Source organism: Silurus meridionalis, chromosome 1 (genome assembly GCF_014805685.1).
Source record: "Silurus meridionalis isolate SWU-2019-XX chromosome 1, ASM1480568v1, whole genome shotgun sequence".
Lineage (NCBI taxonomy): Eukaryota > Metazoa > Chordata > Actinopteri > Siluriformes > Siluridae > Silurus > Silurus meridionalis.
The window spans coordinates 26,796,980-26,816,786 of record NC_060884.1 but is presented as its reverse complement, the minus strand read 5'-3'; the positions used below and the strand labels follow the sequence as shown (position 1 = coordinate 26,816,786).

At 34.5% G+C, this 19,807-nt stretch overlaps 1 protein-coding gene across 1 annotated transcript in view; it reads right to left on the bottom strand.

Moving 5' to 3' along the window:
- The window catches only part of ghrhrb (growth hormone releasing hormone receptor b), a 47,230-nt gene that overhangs the window by 2,747 nt on the left and 24,676 nt on the right, over positions 1 to 19,807 (bottom strand). Inside the window, exons 3-12 of the mRNA XM_046847318.1 lie at positions 14,532 to 14,639; positions 8,036 to 8,130; positions 5,521 to 5,618; positions 5,164 to 5,296; positions 4,799 to 4,952; positions 3,257 to 3,317; positions 2,110 to 2,179; positions 1,934 to 2,025; positions 1,027 to 1,156; positions 443 to 484 (exon numbers count right to left, since the gene is read on the bottom strand). Of these exons, the coding sequence (XP_046703274.1) occupies positions 443 to 484; positions 1,027 to 1,156; positions 1,934 to 2,025; positions 2,110 to 2,179; positions 3,257 to 3,317; positions 4,799 to 4,952; positions 5,164 to 5,296; positions 5,521 to 5,618; positions 8,036 to 8,130; positions 14,532 to 14,639 (983 nt within the window). The remainder of the gene's footprint in view (positions 1 to 442; positions 485 to 1,026; positions 1,157 to 1,933; positions 2,026 to 2,109; positions 2,180 to 3,256; positions 3,318 to 4,798; positions 4,953 to 5,163; positions 5,297 to 5,520; positions 5,619 to 8,035; positions 8,131 to 14,531; positions 14,640 to 19,807) is intronic.

The following is a 19,807-nucleotide window of genomic DNA, read 5'->3' as shown; positions in this document are numbered from 1 at the left end:
AGGCAATACTTCATTTGCATTTAATTCATATATTTACCAAACCCATACCAGCCAAATTATTTTATTTTTATGTTTAGTCAGTAAACATAATAAAATCTATTATATTAATTGCCCTTTTATATTTGCCTTCTAGTACTTCCTCATATTGCTATTAATGCATTTTAAATAAGTACAAATGTATTCAGTTTCCAGATTACAATTAAGTTGAATAATTACTACAACAAATGTTAAAATTTTGAATCAGGTTTGTTTTTTCTGCTCTCTTTCAAAGTCACAAAAAAAAAAAAAAAACGGTTAAACACTTTGACATGCTTTGATATGTTTAAGTAGATTCTTTAGCATTACTTTCTAAAAGAAAAATGTCAAATATAAATAAAATGAACAAAATCTTATGATTAAAATCTTTTTAACATTAAAATCCCTGATTTAGTTTGTGGCTTACCTCTCCATTGAGAAAACAGTATAACAGAGCCACAACAAAGCCCTGAAATAAAAGAAAACATTAATAATATCAAAACATTGAATATATCCATGGCATTTATTAAACTGATAATACAGTGTACACAATATTATTAATTTAAACAAATGTAAAACGTTGGCATCAAATACCGCACTCTACCATAGTGCAAAAGCTACACTCTATGGACAAAAGTTTGTGAATCCCATTCCTCATTAAGCCCCATATGCTGTTATAAAAATCTTCACTAAGATGTTCCACTAAATTTTGAAGTGTTCCTGTGGAGATTGTGATCATTTATCCACAAGGGATGTAGGGTGAGGATTCCTGGGGTGTAGTCAGAGATCCAATTTATCCCCAGGGTGTTCAATAGAGTTGAGGTCAGATCTCTAAAGCAAAGCATACAACGTCTGTTGTACATTGGTGTGCCTCCAACTTTGTTGTAACAGTTTGAGAAAAAAACACATATGACTGAAAAAGTCAGAATTTTGTCCATATAGTGCATTAATCCTACACAAGTCCTTAGTGCGGTTACTAGATGCGACCACTAGAGGACAATGTCTATAAACCTGAAATGATCCCAGGCCGAGCTCAATGTAGAGACGAGCGTCCTCCCCTGTGTTCTCCGGCAGGAAAGCAAACACCATGTAATGCATGCCAAACAGTGGAATCAGGAACAGAGTAGACTTAGCCAGCCTCCTATAGATCCATCAGAGTGCAAGTCATTAAAAAAACACACGAATACAACAGCATTAGAATGAATGATAATCATAATGAATGGTACAGTACATAGAAACGTGCGGATGCTTTAGATACGTCTTATATGAAACTTAAGTCTAGAAACTGGACAAACCAGAGAAAACCCACATGAACAAATGAAACTCATGAAACAGCACAGTATCCTGAGCTAACAATTAAACCGAGAGGTGCAAACACACCGTTGTAGCCTGTTCCGACTAGCACTGTGAATGATTAGTGTTTGTAATTTTGAAACAACAAGGTGATTGACTTACACACTCACACACTATTACACAATATCCAAGAATACCAAGGTACAAAACTTATTTATTATAGCGCAGATCAGTGTTAAATAAATTTTTTTTCCCCCTTTTTTTAATCATGTTTAAATCTTATCTACTGGTTTATTAATTGCTTTAATGTGTGTGACGTGGATTAAGATGATACAGATCCTGTGCTAAATAAAGGACACAAACTGAATCAAAGCACGCTGCCATCATTCCTCTAATACAAATAGTTTGTTAAGATTATATTTGCAAAGATACAAAAAAAGAGTATGAATATTTTCAGATATCAATATTGAATAGTGTGTCAAATTGGAAAAAAAGGAGTTGATATCATACTGGGCATCTACATTTTTTTTTATAGTTAATTCTAGGATATATGGATTTAACATAAAAAAATAATATATCCTGGCGCATTCGTTTCTTTGCTATGAAAACAGAGAGAAGCTCTTACGTAAAGTGACTGCTGTCATTGCCTCCAACTCCGGGAGACTTCAACTTCTCCACAAGTATCCTGATCACATTGATGAAGATGATAAAGTTCACCTGGGCCACATAACATGAACAAGAAACTTGTTAAAGATAAATGTTCTTCTTTGGTCATCTGATGTACTGTAAATATTTACTTACCAGAAGAGATACTGTAATCGGCCCTTTTATGATCCACCAAATGAAGGCGATATCCGTATCGTCCCAGCACCTTCACCATTACCACAGCATGAGAGTAAACACAGCCGTTTAGAAAGAGTTATTTCCCACACGCACTCTGCACACTTCACTGGGTCATTGATCAGGGCTAGTTGCTAAAGTACTGGCATTTCCTTTGCACCTTTTATAACTGCACCTTTTTTAAAATGTATTTACATGTAAACTCAACTCTTATCAAACTATTCATCAGATACACACATTGATCTCCAATACATTATAGTGCACAGGAGGACATATTCAGAGTGGAGTAATGAGCACATAGAGAGGGTTTAATACTAAAACTGTGTACATCAGACACCGTTTAAGAGCTGAAATATAATTAGAGATGTATCTTTGCATGATATTGAAGAGTGAGGAGCAGTTTTTAATGCCTCAGTTTAATGTAACTAAAAATAAAAATAATGGAAAGGCAAAGTAAAGTCAATACATACGACACTGTTAATTACTCATGCAGTGAAAAAGAATTCTGCTTATTCAGTCTGCATTTTAGAATCCATAATTATCTGATAGTGTTTGTAGTTGGTGGTCTACTGCTGACAAGCCCAGACACCTCAGACACCTCGACTCAAAAAAAAAATTCTGGCAACTTGGAGACATACAGTAAACAACATACAGGTATTTTGAATAATCTGCCTGGAATAAACCGACTATAAATATCAGGTATTTTTCAGCACATAAATATTCATATAAGTTTAGAATTTATGTTGTTGATATACTGTATGTGTATGATATAATGCTGATTATTATAGGTCTTAGATGTTATGCTTGTCGTGTCCCTTGTACTGAATAAATAATGAAATATTAATGAAATAATTTACTAATAAGAACATACAAAGTAAATTTACAAGCCTTTTTCATGTCAAATAAACCTATGACCATCGTTAGACCTATAATTATATAATTAGCCAGTATTGTTGAATGATTTACTCCATGCATTTGAAAGTATTTTCTTAAGGCTGATCAGATTTGGTCCTTCACAAGCTTCTTTCCATAAAACATATTTACACAGACACAGCAAATACTATAGAGATTTCTGAACTAAACTGTTTAGACACTAAACCAGTCTTACCCCTTGTTATCATAGAAATTTCTGGCCAGAACCCAAATAGTCAAAACGGTTGTTGGAAGACCTGAAAGACAGAACACAATCTACACAACATCAAAAAAGAAGTTATCCAAAATTTGACAATGCTATGGTATTTGTATGTTTTAATTTAAGGTTACAAGTGTTAAATTAAAATGCTGAAAATGTAAAGGCTGTTCTAGCACATATTTCCCTCAATGTAACAAACACACCTTATTTTATAGTATTTATATAATACAGTATATATAGCACAGGCAACTGTACAAAATGTACAAATGTAAAAAGATACAATTACAGTACAGTGGTATCTTAATGTTGTATACACAGTACACATGCTCGTTTGGCAGAGCTGAAGATAAAGGGTGTTGAGAAACCTTCAGAGTTTAGCAGTGCTAGGTTTGAACACACAACCTTCTCATCTGCGTTCCCGAAGCTGTTCACCACAATTAAACAACAAAAATTACTCTACTGCTACCTGATACTGATCTACTGCTCCCACTCAATTACATCCATTAAAACATTGCCTTAATACAAGGCTCTGTGAACTTTGAGTAACACAAAGTCAACTGTCCAAGTCCCAGCTCCACCAAACTGTCCTAGATTTGTCCTTGAGCAAGATCTAACTCAGCTGTATCATGCCTTGTGCAAAAAAGCAAATATATGTCATTGCATGTTATTTATATTACAGTATTTTTCTGTAAATTCGTTTTACGTTTTTTTTTTTCTGGTTGCCAAGAAATTACTACAAAATCCACACATCATTATATTACTAAGTATTACTGAATACTGAATGTGATTTATTCTTGCAATTATTTTATTTGTTGCTGCATAATTATATATGTGCTGTTGTATAGTTTAGACTCTTTCATGATTCCTTAAAATTGTTAAACCAGAGGTGCCTAGAACTTTTTTCTATAAAGGGTCAAAAGTCAAACTTGATTGAGGGCCATGGGCCACGAGTAATTGTTGCATAAATGTAATTGTTCTCGCCGCCATACTTTGAAAACGCTGAAGAATGTTTTGCTGAAAGAAATTATATTCTTCCAAAACAGTCGACAATTTCCTTTGTCTGTGTGCCACTGCCTCGATCTCTCCATAATTAGCTGTTCATTCATTGTCACAAAGCATGATGTACCTGCACCATGAGGTATGAATGTACATTAAATAAAACAAAGTCAAATTTACTTTTATTCTCTACATTTAATTTAAATGTATATTTTTTACAGCTTTAAAATAAAACAATTTTTTTTTTGAATTAGAAATAAAAAAAATTGTCAATGGCATTTTTTTTTATGTTTTCCCCCCACTTCTCATATGTGGTACGGCTGGCCAAATCTAAGGTCACCCCACACCACCCCACTTCGGCCCCCATGCCCTAGCTTTGGCACTTCTGTTAAAACAGTTAAGTACAGCTAAATACTCATGAAGATATATCTTATATATTGTGGTTGCTATTAATCGTTTCATCCCTATTTTATCCACTGCTTTATACATCTGCATTGATTAAAACTATCTGTTTATGCTTACCCCAGCCGATAAGGATGTACCACCAAAAATACTTCTTTTGTGAGACAAATGTGAGAGCAAGCAAGGTCTGTAAGTACATGCCCTCCACCAGGAGCCAGAAGTAATTAGCAAGGATGCTAAACTGGAAAAAAGCCACTGCTCCCTTACATGATGCCTACAAAGTAAGAGGAATGAAAAACAGAGAAATGACCATAAAACACTGACTGCTGTAGTTGTAAACTAAATATGCAAAACACATCAAATGCTATACAATATGTAAACAGTTCAGGTTAGGTAACAGTTGCCAGTTAGCTCTAAATAAAGAATTACTCATTGTAACATGACCGTATTTTGAGAGTTTGTTGTTTAGATTTAAAAAGTCTTACTGTAGACATGAAACAGTGGTCCTGGGTTTCATCGGTAAAGAGAACGGCATCTTTAATAAAGACTGCGCTAGCTCTCAGGATGAAGGAGGAAAACAGGTTGATGTGGATGTAGTTTCTTGTACAGTGAAACTTCCTGTTTTAAAATTGCAAAACACAAAATCGTTCTTATGTTTACAAATCATTTCGAATATAAGAAGTGATCCGTGCTGCATGCTTCTTTATATGAAGCAACACAACTATATTATGTTGCTATGTTTTTAATCATTTACTTTGTAATATGTGTTCAGATTTAAAAGGCAGAATGAATTATGTCATGCACTTCAACTCAACTTAATGTATGTGTATGTGTTGTAATACCTGAATGCTGTAAAGACGAAGATGGCTGATATGAGGGAGATGAGAGAGGTAGCATAGCCTACGGTGTACACCTGCCTGAATGTCGAAAAATATGAGGTCTGGAAAAGAGAAATAAGAGTAATAATGTGCAGCAGAGTTTCCATCACATCCAAAATATAATAGATTTTTTCATAGGTTAAGCAATCTTACACACAGTTTGGTTTAATAAATCTTGTCAAAACTGAATTGATTAATTCAAGCCACTAAAAGGAAAAAACCCTATCCAGTGAAAATTTAATCTGCCTTCCTAGGAACGTCGTATTGTGTTCTAGGCTGCGGTAATGAGTTTGTTTGCATTAGGGCCACGTTCCACTGTTAGTCTTGATCTTCTCCTCATTTTGTGTGTCTGATTTATTCATGCATAAAGGCCTTGATAAGTGTGTGTGTGTGTATATGTGTGTGGGGGTGTTGGTGTGTTGTTGAGGCTTATCATATGAGCACTCTTAATGCAAGGCAGTGTTCCTAAGCTTTCATTAGCATCTGATTGAATATTCAGGCATATTTTTAAAGTGCTTAATAGATGAAAAAGGATAAAGGAGTGCAAAGGTAGAACAGTGTTGGGGCAGGAGCTCAGGAAGCACATCTTCATCTTTGTCATTAATCTCAATCTGTCTGTTTCCATTTCTTTCATTGTGTGCTACCTTTTAAAAGAAATGCAAAAACATTGTTGTCCAGATTCACTTACACTCTTTCTCACACACTCACACTAAATGACTCTGGAGGTGTTGTCATGTATTTCACTGAATTCTCTACTAGCGCTTGAGTGGGAAACATAGGGGTGCCGTACACAATTTAGAAAAACATAGTCAAGCAAAAACTTTCACAAATCAGCTGCTTGTTAAACTGCCATCCTTCTTGTCCATCCACTTTGGAATAATGTATTTATACAACAACACTTTTGTTGATCATACTGCATATTTAAAATGTACCCACCACAAGGTCACAAGGATGAATAAAAACGTCATGTCAAAAGAAATAAATTGGCGTAGAAATCAGAGTTGCCAACTTGAATTGTTTCCAATTCAACAAGAGGCTCTAACCTTCCCAAGATACAAACCGATAGTCTGGCCAGGATGTCTAATATCAGATAAGATGTAAATCTAATATTGGTCAGTAATTCTGAATGATGTGCCATTTCTACTCTGATTAGCCAATGTGTGCTTCATATATGATAGAGTAAAAGAATAACATTATTATTCCACCTGCAAAATATCTCATGGACCTTCTGATGATGTGCTACTAATATTTTAGCAAACTAGACTTAAAATATCAGCTCAAATCAGATATAAGGTCTAGGGGGGGATTTTCACTTTATGTAGTCACCTGAATTGCCATTGATATACTGCATGAATCTACAGTTTGAAGGCCCCAGCATTATTTGTACACTATTCTGTGTCCTTTTCAGAAGGCCATTAGTCGAAGCTGAAGTTCAAGTAAGTTCATTTCTTTCCTATAACAGCACATCCGGTTGTGTTTTCTTACATAATATTGTACACTAAACAAAATTATATACGCAACACTTTTGTTTTTGTCCCCATTTTTCATGAGCTAAACTCTAAGACTTTTTCTAAGTACACAAAAGGCCTATTTCTCTCAAATATTGTTCACAAATCTGTCTAAATATGTGTTAGTCAGCACTTCTCCTTTAATCTATTATCCATCCACCTCACAGGTGTGGCATATCAAGATGCTGATTAAACAGCATGATTATCGCACAGGTGTTCCTTAGGCTGGCCACGATAAAAGGCCACTCTTAAATGTGCAGTTTTAACACACGCACAGTGCCACAGATGTTTTCAAGGGAGCATGCTATTGGCATGCTAACTGCAGGAATGTCCACCAGAGCTGTTGGTCGTGAAATGAATGCTCATTTCTCTACCATAAACCGTTTTCAAAGGCGTTTCAAGAATTTAGCAGCACATTCAACCGGCCTCACAACCACATCCAGCAACTTCGCACAGCCATTGAAGAGGAGTTTCATTTATTGGACCAACATTCTACAGGTCACAATCAACAACCTGATCAACTCTATGCAAAGGAGATGTGTTGCACTGCGTGAGGCAAATGGTGGTCAAACCAGATACTGACAGGTTTTTGGACCCGACCCCCAATACAGTAAAACTGCACATTTTTGAGTGGCCTTTTATTGTTGCCAGCAATAATCGTGCTGTCTAATCAGCATCTTCATATGTCACACCTGTGAGGTGGATGAATTATCTCACAAAGGAGAAGTGCTTACTAAAACAGATTAAGACAGATTTGTGAACAATATTTGAGAGAAATAGGCCTTTTGTGTACATAGATCTTTGAGTTCAGCTCATGAAAAACAAGGGGGGGGGGAGGAGGAGGGAACAGAAGTGTTGCGTTTATAAATCTTTTCAGTGTATATGCCCCTTTTTGGCTGCAACTCTCTATGGTAATTTATAATGTGCCTTATTTTTGCATTTTGCTTACGATCAGAAAAACCTCAGTTCACCTCAGTTCCTTCCACCGTTGGTAATATACAAGCATTCTCATATGATGGGTGAAGGTCACTCCAGCCATTCCTTGTGCAGTTCCGGTATATGTAACCTGAAACAAACGAACAACAAACAAAGTATGTAAAGTATCATTTTTAAATTTGAAAACAAAATATTCAAAATCCTAAATGGAATAAGTAGAATGTATAATAACAAGGATTACTAGCAAGATTTGTCATGCCTGGCCCTTTATTTGTTTAAAACTACAGAATGCACAGTGCAAATTAAATCTCCATTCCTAAGAAGACACTTCAAGTGTGGACACTCAAAGCCTCTGTAATGATGATGGTCACCCTTCTATGGAGCGCAGTGCTATGAATAGGATTAGCTTTATTTTTTGATATTATTATAATTTCCGTTGTTGCGATTGTTTCTCTGTTGTGTCATTCGTCCCAGAAATGAATTCACAGGCTGGCATGCTGAGCTATAAGCCCTGTTTTTGGCATTACATTCTGGATTAAAGGCTTCTATGCACAGCTCACACTACAAGAAGATTTACTCCTTCAGTCTAGTGACAAAAACGTGACGAAGAGCCGTGCACAAAGGATTCATAGAACTACAGCGGTAAATAAAAGTATAGTTCTGAATAATATGACCCTGAATATAAAAAAGGTGGATTAGGTAGGTGAAGGGGACAGAGATGGAGCAAAGAAGAGAGAGAGGGTGAAAGAGTGAGCAATGCTGCTGTAATGTTTTATTCAACTGTGACAGAACAAACACATACAGCGAAAGAGGGTCAGAAAAAAAAAGAAAAAATTAAGTGACAGGATGATGGAAAGGCAGAAAGAAAAGTCATGCGCTCTTGACTTTTGGCTCTCATGAGTTCTGACAGCTCTGAATGTGTACTTGTAAGTTTAAGATTCACTTCCAAACAATGAAACAACTGACATCAAAACATCTCCAAATTTATTAATGCATAATATCACAATGCAATATAATTATACACTGTAAAAATTTAATATTTATTGTTAATCTCAAGAAAATCGAATAATATTAGGATATTATTTGGGAGCTACACCAGTCATAGCAGCTAGTTAACAAATAATAATCTGATGAAAATGTGGCCAAATAAAGAATATAGATCCAGAAGAATCCACACTCAATGACAGCCTGTTTGTCAGCTGGCTCACAATTATTTGTATATTTGTGTTAATGGTGCATCCGAGTACAAACTAGATTCTGTAGCAGGTATTTATAATTGAAATCAAAAGTTTTTTTAATAAAAATTATATTGTTTGCCACATCCATTAGTAAAGTAAATAGCAGTAGCAATGTTAGTTATGTTAGTTAGTTAATGTTAACTGTAGTAATGCTTTCAGACTCAAATTGCATTAATTGTGGCTAACATAGATGTGTGGTGTGATACTAAAATAATATTATAATAATACACTAAATGAAGCACTCTCAGAAACCATTCTGTTGGTGGTCTTGCTGCTAGTGGTCTTGAGGCTAAAACATGTATTGTGTGACATTCTGAAGCAGAACATGATGCCTCTGGAAACTGGGCCATACAGCAATTTTCCAACATAATTAGGACCCAAAACACACTGCCAGGATGACAACTGATATAAAAAAACTCTAAAAATTTTTAAATCAATTAACATTTGTTTTACTGATGCGGCAAGTCTCAAATCAGTCACAAAAATCCGCCATGATGCACACATCCGGCAGTTAAAACCTTCCGTGTGGAAACATAGCAAAAGTTCAGTTTGGTGTACTGATGTTTTACGTAATTTAAAACACCACAATTACTTAAAAGCATTTACAAGAATATTTTGTCTTTATGCTCTATGTTGAGTATGCTTTCACTAATAATAAACAACCATTTGCATAAAGCTTCAATATTTGTCCATGGCCATGTTGATTAGTGTATTAAACACTTGAAAAGTATACATTTAAGGAACATTTTTTTAAGGTACATTAAGTTAACTCATGACAGTTATGCAATTAATCAAGATTAAATATTTTAATCGATTGACAGCCCTAATACACACACACACACACACACACACACACACACACACACACACACACACACACACACACATATATATATATATATATATATATATATATATATATATATATATATATATATATATATATATATATATATATATATATACATACATACATATCATAATTTGTACAATTTGTCCTCATTCTGTATTACCGCACAGCCAAATGTGCTAAATTGTTTAAGCATATTTACATGTAATTTTAAATTACATGGTGCATCGCATTTTTCTTATTCTGCTTTATGCACTTAACAAGGTGTGTTGATCAGGGACATAGGCAATGTTGCCTAAAAGCAGTATTAGAAACCTTTGAACTGCCAGTGCAGAGATTATTATGACAAATAAGAGCCACTTTTGGATCTTAGTGAAAGAGAACATCACCAGAAGAGAAGTGTAATGGAAGTTAATTGGAATTTAATTATACAGTTCTGTATGCAGTAGACACTTTTTCTCTCCTTCCTGATCGTTTCCATATCCATTTCCTCTGAAGTCTTGAGCATGTACACAAAACTTAACAGAGGCAAAGACGGAATAAAACTAGTGTGTGTAGAGCCTAAACATTGAAAGTGAGAATTAACAATTTTCTTATTCTTGCTGTGGAGTGATCACACACACACACATACAAACACACACATACACAGCAGAAATTAAAAAATGGTCGTCGCTCAACAATAGTTAAGAAGTCTTTTCCACTGGCCATTTTATTTGATTCTGTACATAATAATTACTATATAAAATATCTATTGATTGATTTTATTTTAATTATTAAAGTTTAAATATACTTCCTTCATCTTCAGCACTCATTTTATCCGGGTCAATTTCTGGAACAGTGATAACTGTATAAAATATGTCCACCTGTGTAACTAATAATCTGGGAAATCAGTGTGTATGAATCTAACGAGTTTGACTTGGAACATAATTGTTTTTTCCAAGAAGCTGTACATAACAGAATGGATAACTACAGGAAATGGGAAAAAACTGCTAATAAAAGCAGTGAACATTATCGAGAAGCAGCTGCAGTCAATCTGATTAGGAAATAAACTGGATGATGTGGGTGGACAGCATGTTGGAGCAGTAGGATTTCTGACGTCTTCATGTTTGATCTTGCAGCGAAGGATAATGCTGAACCCTGATAACCTGCGACCCACGCATACCCACTTATAACCTGACGTAAACCTTGTGCGGTCAACATGCTAATCTAGCCCATGGCAATGAATAATGTGTCATAAAACAAACAAACAGTAAAAAAAAGTGTTGGGCTTGTTGCATTCTGACAGAACTACAGGGTTCATTTTAACCATTAAACCCATGGCATATTATAAGATATCTATGCAATATTTGATAACTGCAGTGAAAAGAATAGGAATGTTTATTAAAGTTATCAGGAAAGTCTGAATTTTATTCTTGTGAATTTTTTCTTAGTTAAACACTTTAGTCGAATGAGTGTAGAATGGAATCAATATCATATCAATACACCGTATTCCGCCCTTTATTTAGATCATGATTACACGACATGAATGCACTCATATTAAAGTATCCACATAAATTTAACGCACAGGTTCTCAACATATTCGTTCACAATCGTTTAACAGGTTCTAATTTATAACCCAAAATACGGTCACCTGATCGTAAAATGTTTTGTTACATAAATGTTTTACAGAAATATATATGTAATATTTGATAATAATTACAAGTTTTAACAAATAATCTTTTGACAAATATCATTACAATTAATAATCCAATAAAATACATTGTTTCAATTATTCATTCAATCTGGAATGCCAAATAATTTTGTGTGCCATTTTACATCACTACAAAAAATGGACCAAAAATGGTGTAAGGGACTAAAAATGTTGAAAATTGTTTTATAAAACTTTAAAAACAGTACAACTGTGCTCGAATATTGTTTACACTCGTTTTTTTTTTTTTCTGAATGTGCATTAGCCTCTTCCTTTCCTGTATTTCATACCCATTGTATTATCCTGTCAGTTTCAGCTATACACAAATATAAGTCATGCTCAAGTAGGTGGTTTGGTGTTAGCTTGCCAATGGGAGTTTTTGTTCTTGCCTGTTGTTACTAGAATTAGCATAGCATGGCATGCATCACTCAGGTCTTTCACCCTGAGGCTAACGTAGGGAGAAAGTTGGCTGAATGCTTGCGCTTGTCTTTTGTGGTAAAAGGTCTAAGGTGATGTCTGACGGGAATGTAGAAGTATATACTAGCAGTGACTCACGGTGCTAACAAGCAACGCAACAACACCAACCTCCTCTGGCTCCTAGTGCTCTGCCTTTTTCATGACCCCTTTGATTTTTCATTATTTTATTATTTTCTTGGCACCAAACATTTTGCACTGCATGAAGCAATATTACTTATTATTTATTTCATTTATACAGTTTATGTTTTTTCCTCATCAGGGGAAATAGAAGCCCTTGCTAGTCATGGTGTTATACTTTTGTAAGAAAGAGATTTGCTGTGGTGCACTTTTGACTTATTTTAATTTTATGCTAATCTTTGATAGTGTTTACATAACATTTGTAATGGTTTTAGAGACAAGTGAAATAAATTATTGTCTATCTATCTATCTGTCTGTCTGTCTGTCTGTCTGTCTGTCTGTCTGTCTGTCTATCTATCTATCTATCTATCTATCTATCTATCTATCTATCTATCTACCTACCTACCTACCTACCTACCTACCTACCTACCTGCCTGCCTGCCTGCCTGCCTGCCTGCCTGTCAGTCTGTCAGTCTGTCTGTCTGTCAGTCTGTCTGTCTGTCTGTCTGTCTCTCTGTTTGTCTATCCAGCATAGGGTGCAGTCAGTGTTCTGTGTCCAATTCATCCCTAAGGTGTTCAGTAGGGTTGCGGTTACAGCTTTATAGAAGGCAAATTAAGATCTTACACTCCAAACCATGTAAATCTTAATCATGTAAAATCTTAATGGAGCTGGCTTTGTGCACGTGGGCACTGTCATACTGGAACACGTTCTGGTCTCCTAGTTTAACTAAATGGAAAACGTAATAAAAATCCAAAGACATCCTGTTCGACTGTGTACCTACCTATAAGTATATTTAATATTTTTTATTCTGACCATCACTTTTTGAATAAAAAAATGCATTTCAAATACATTGAATTTAATCGTGAAACCCAAAGATAGCACTTACATAAATAAATTATTTATAGATTAAAAAAAAAAGAAAAACAAGAAAAAACAACTACTCTGTTAATGAGAAAACAGTCATTATACAATGAATCCAATAAGTCAGTTTGCATTTGGTGTCACTGACAGTAAAAATTATTATTAGGTAATTTATTATGTTCTTTTATTGTATTTACACATGTTGTAAATACATTATGTAACATTCAATTTTTTTTAATTAATGGTTGAGTCGTAGTATTTTTTTTTCTGATGCAGTGATGCATTAGAAAATAAGAATGAAAGATAAACATTTATTTAAAAACCATTAGGGTACTTAAAAATCGCACTCTTGCACTACTTATCCAGTTTACTTTGTCTATTTGAGCATATTAAACAAGAACTGCAATTACTATCAGTGTTTCTATCTTTCCAGGATGTGTATCTTAATCAACACTGTTTAAATGTTGACTGAACACTAGAGACTCCACTGTGTCCTGGGTTTGGCACATTTATGGCCATCCACCAATTTGTGTATAAAGGCTGAGGCTGTAAAAGTCCTTTGTTTTCTCTAGCTTTCGGACTGTAAGGACACAGAGCTTCGCACAAAGGAAACTGCACAGCATCATTTTATTCAGGTCGGTTCTGAAGAGGACAGTGATGTTTGACAGCTGTTTAAAGTGGTTGTAGTGTTTGACAAATACACTCAGTGCAATGTACAGAAGTCTAGTTGAAGCTGGTTTTCTAATAGCCATAGTAAATAATCAGCAGATATGCATTGCATCATGCTGTATGTAATCTGTGTGTAAAAAAGGAAATATTTTAAATGCATTAAATTATTAAGAAAGTCAACACAAAAGAGCATGGTGTTAAGGAAATAATTAAAGACGGAGTGGTGCGCTGCAGCTCGACACATAGTTGATCCCCACCAACCTCATTGTCTTGGTCTCTTAATTTTAATATGTTAGACAGGAAAAAATGTAACAATTTCATGTTATTGAGAAGCTTTGTCAGAAAGCTAAAAACAATGGAGTCTCTGAAATGTGTAAATGACTATAATCAACAATTATATGTATTATAATCTGTTTATGTGGAGAGTTTACCATTACAAGTCAATGAGTACGTTGTTACTGAGGTAACAATGATTATGTTAATATTAAAATGCATGCATTAATATATGTCATGCAGCCGGCACTACTGTCAGAGCAGCAGTTATAGAAAATTATTCAGCACCTCTTGGCCAATCAGAATGGACAATGGTGATGTGGTATAAGCAGAGATAAAGGAGCAAATGAGGGATTACCGTTGTTGTTGGCGAAGAGTTGGGAAACTTCGGAACAAGAGATATTAACCACTTTGCCAACTTCAGCTCTGTACCAGCAACGGATCTCATCCCACTCGGTTCGGCAGCCTAAAAAGCACAAACACATTCACAAATAATAACAATAAAACAATAAATAAAAATACAACAAAAAAGAAGCAATACTTTTTATATTTTGAGACATTTTACAGCAGTGTACACCACAGAAATGCTGCAAAATCCCCAAACAGAAACACAAAATAAAGACCAGTAAGGCTTCTGTACATAAGAAAGCACATGCTCAAACAAGTCAGACAGGATGTGTGCTAATATATAGACAAAATATATGTGCTCAAAAAAAAAAACCCTGCTTATAACCAGGCATAAGTACAGTGCTTTAGCTCTTTAAAGTTTATACAATAAAATGTCAAATGATAATCCAAGGATTTAATCCATAAATCATTACACTTCACTTAAACACATGAGTCTCTGAGAGAGACAGCAGCATGGTGAGGTTGTGATGATGGCTTCAGGAAGTCAGTCATGGAAAGAAATGTTAAATGTAAAGCATTCATTACAGGAAGAAGCCATTAATCTTCCCAGCATGATGTCAAAATTGAGTGGCTCATTAAGCAAGAGCTATTTGTAGACAGTATGCCTTTTTAAAGCCAATACCAATATTCAAAAAACACTGCATGCTTCATGCTTGATAGTGCAAAATGTAAATAAAAACAGAATGCACTGATTTACAAATCTCATAAATTTATATTCTATCGAAATGTTTAAACTGAGAATATACTGTATATAATTTTAAGGGGAAAAAAAGGTCATGTTGAATTTGACGGCTACAACAGGTCTCAAAACATTTCAGACTGTATATATATTTGGGAACTGAGCAGATCAGTTGCTGAAGTTTTGGGAGGGAAATCTTGTTCCATATGTGTCTAATACAGGATTCTAGCTGCTTGACAGTTCTGGGTGTCCTTTGTTGTTTTTATTCGTCTCATTATGCACCAAATGTTTTTACATTTTAAAAGGTCTAGACTGCAGGCAGGCCAGGTCAGCACCCAGATTATTCTACTATGAAGTCATGCTATTGTAATAGATGCAGTATGCAGTTAGCATTGTCTTGCTCAAATATGGAAAGCCTTCCCTGAAAAAGATGTAATTTAGTAGTATTTTCTGGATGGAAGTATTTGTTGGAGCCTTTCGAAATGTGCAAGCTGCCCATTCCACCGGCAAAAATTCACTCCCATAACATTAGAGATGTGGCTTTTTTAACTGAGTGCGGATAACCAGATGGTCCCTCTCCTCTTTAGTCCAGAGGATGTGGTGTTTAATGTTTCCAAAAGGAAATAAAAATTTGGATTTATCTGACCACAGGACAGTTTTCGATTTTGCCTTAGTACATTTTAAATGAACTTTTGTCCAGAGAGGATGGAGCTATTTCTGGATTATTTACATTCATGCCTTCTTAATTGCATAATAATGTAAATTTTCAGATAATATATTTTTTATTGTACTTTTTTGTGTGCCATTTTTTATTGTGATGATGATTCCACATTCATCACAGAGTGATGAATTGTAAAAGCTTCTGATAATAATTGAGAATTGATTTATTAATATGCTTAAGACTAAAGAGACAAATGCAATTTAAGCAACAAAATATGTTAATGAAATATTCAATAAATTAAGACTTCTGTCATTAAAAGGCAATATGGAATGCATAAATGTGACTTCTAGTATCTGATTACTAATTGGTTTGAAAAATAAAATAGAAAAGCTGGGTACATAATAAACTACTTGGTATATGTTTGCGGTTAAACCGTATTACATTCTATAACTCAAAGGTATAAAAAATCATACTGTGCACAATCCAAATAACAGACCTTTGGATCCCATTCATGTATTTCCTCCTACATATTCCTATAGCAAATCTTTAAATCATAGCCAAGAAAACTGGTTATATGACAGCACCATGACTGACAATGCGCTCAATAACTTATAAGAATAACTTAAGTGTTTAAGTGCTATCAAATTTGTTTTTCAACTCCAATTCCAAAAATGTTGGGAAAGAGTAAACTGTAGATAAAAACAAAATGCAATGATTTGCAAATCTTATAAACTCATATTTTATTTACAAAAGAACATAAACATATACAATTTTTAAACTAAGGAAATGTTCCTTTTGAAAGATAGGGCAATATTGGGGCATATAGGGCAATATTGAATTTGATGCCTGCAACTAGTGCAAATGCATTTACCATCATTATTCAGACGGCTATGTATATATATATATATATATATATATATATATATATATATATATATATATATATATATATATATATATATATATTTTTTTTTTTTTTTTTTTCATTGTTACATTCTCCCATAAGTCATTGATGTATTTATTAATTAAATTCTTACTCTTAATCTACCATAACACCTGAGCTCCACAATCCAGTGCCGTCCACTGATAAATTAATACAGCTACCAGAAACATGAATAAAGAGTGTCAACAAGAGTAAAGAAAGCAATGTGGAATGCTGGGAAATCCTGCAGAATGGAGCACACATCTGCAAACCTCAATCAGTGCTTTGGCATGACCCAGACTCAGTGATCCATGTGAGCATGGTGTTGCCCCCTGAGAGACTTTCAAGACCTCATGTCACTTCGTTAGCACAGCCGCTATCAAAGCACTAGCGAAAAGTGCCGCAGATTTATTTTTCATGGCGAGGCCATTCACTTTCCTCTTGGTCTCTGCTGTCAGAGCCTGAGATAAGCACAGGGATATTAGGTATGCTTTTTTAAGTCAAACCCGAATTGAATGCCTTATTTTAAGGCTCTCTGCAAACCATATTCTAAGGATGTTTCTTGTATAACGTTGTGGGCTTTTTGAATGCAAAACAATTCTGACTTTAAACCTGGACGTTTTCTGAATGCAACTTTCAAGGGTATAAAAATGAATAGTATTCTTTATGTCATTCAAGATGAGTACCAAATAATGCCTTTAAAAGGTTGAGATTGTGTAACACTGCATCTGAACTGCGCAGCCCACAGAGCTCTTTTATTCAGGCAGAAAGGAACCTAAGAAATAAGGACAGGACTGGAAGCTCAATGAAAATTCATAATGGTCTCAAGACTACCTTGTACTAACTGTATAATTATGATATAAACTTTAAAGCTTAGCTTAAATACTGACAGTACACAGAAGGGAAGCGATATTAATATTCAACTATTTATTTACCGGTAACCAAAACACAATGCAGTGCATAAATAAGGAATTGTGTAAATAAGGAACAACATTGACAATAGGATGATGTGCTATTCTAAATAAAAAGGTGAATTACTCTCAAATCACAGCTAACAAAATCAATGTTGTATTAGATGAAGGACATAACACCACACTTACATCAGCTATTATGTCTATTTATACTATTACCAATCACCAGCCTCTCTTTTTCAAATTCAATGGAAGCTAAAAAAGCACATCTTGTCATGTTCCTGAAAAAGTGGAAAGGCCTGTGTTCGGAATATGATGGACAGCTAAAAGTCACAGCATTACCGCTCTCTAAATAAACATTTCTCACAGAAAATGCCACCGTGTACACAATTACACATTTCTTTTACTGTAAACCTGCTTATGTGAAGCATCCACCTTACGATTTCCTATAAGTTGTTAATTTAGAAATGTTGTCGTTTTAAAATGAGGGCAATCCTCTAAAAAATAAAAACAGTCAGCACAATTGTCAAAGTGAATGTCAGAAAATTCATTAACAGCTTTTGTCCAATCAGAAACAAGAATATAACAATGCAGTGCTCTGATCATGTGTGAATTTCACTACAAAATACAATGCTAATCAACATAAAAAAAATAGGTCATCAGCAAAAAATATAATGGCAAAGAAATCAATACAAAATTTATAAATGCACTCTAAATAAATAATAAAAATAGAGGCATGTGCCAGTAAGTGCATTATTTTTTGTGTGGTTTGGATGCTGCACAGCCTGAGGGTTGGTTGGATGTTAATATGGTTTCATTTTGTTAACGCCTATACAACAACTCATATTTTCCTTCTCCTTACCTTTTAAATCATCCTTATTGACACTATGCGCTATTGGTTATCTAAGATCCTTGTGCCTTCAGTTCTAATAAGGTTTATTGAATAGGAAATTGACTATATCTGTTTCAAATATCTAAAACCTTACATCGCTGGGTTCAATCATGTCTTCCTGCCTGAAGAAGCAGATACTTATTGAAACATTTATCTTCTCTAAGGTCCCAGGGCTCTTCGCTGTATAATAATATAATTGCGGCTTTGTTTTGTTTTGTGTGCGCCCAAGCACGTGTTTGTATTTTGTATAAAATGTGGATGGCCATCTACAGAATATTGTTGTTTAAAATATTCAATCTTTTATTCCCTTATGCATTAAAAAAGAACTAAATCCATTCCAGGGGAAATGTGCAGGAAATTAGAAAGCATATATTTGAAGGAGAAGGAAAAGGGAAAACTTTCTATAATTCATAGTAATGATTTGAGAAATGAGCGACACCATGTGTAGTGAGGTGTTTAAATAGCTAAAGCGGGACTTCCTCTTCAGCTTCCTGTGCTGTCAATTTGACAGATGAGCTTGTGTGGTATATGAGAATCTCTTGGTATTATCTTCACTAACTCTTTTCTGTTCTGTAAAAAAAAAAGGCTATTATAGAAAGGAAGATTATACAGCAATTATTCTGTCATGTTATTCCACATCATCGAGTTACAGTCTACAAGTGAAAAAAGTCAGATGAGGGCTTAAATGTTCAGAAGGAATTAAATTTGTACTTGAAATCTTTTGCTGATGGTTCATCAATGGATTACAATTACTATATAGCAGATTACAGATGTTTATGATTGGTTAAAACTGGTGTTCACTTATAAACATTTGAGTAAACATGCAGGGTTTTTGTTGTTTTCTAATGTAACTCTAGTTCTACATACATATAAAAATATATATTCACAAATGAATACATGTCTAAATGTGTTTATGGATCTGCGTATGGGTCCTGGGATGTGAAGAGGAAAACCTCCAGTAACCTCATCTTTAAAAAAACTCTTTATCCTGGTCAGAGGTATGATGGATTCTGGGTCTAAGCCAGAATGTTACCTTTTGCCAGAGTTATTATATCAGGTGAGTTATATCTGGTATTGAAATATAAATCTATACAGGTAGTTCTTGAATAACGGTGGAGATGCGTTCTGAAAACTGCATCGTAACTTGAAAACATTGTAAGT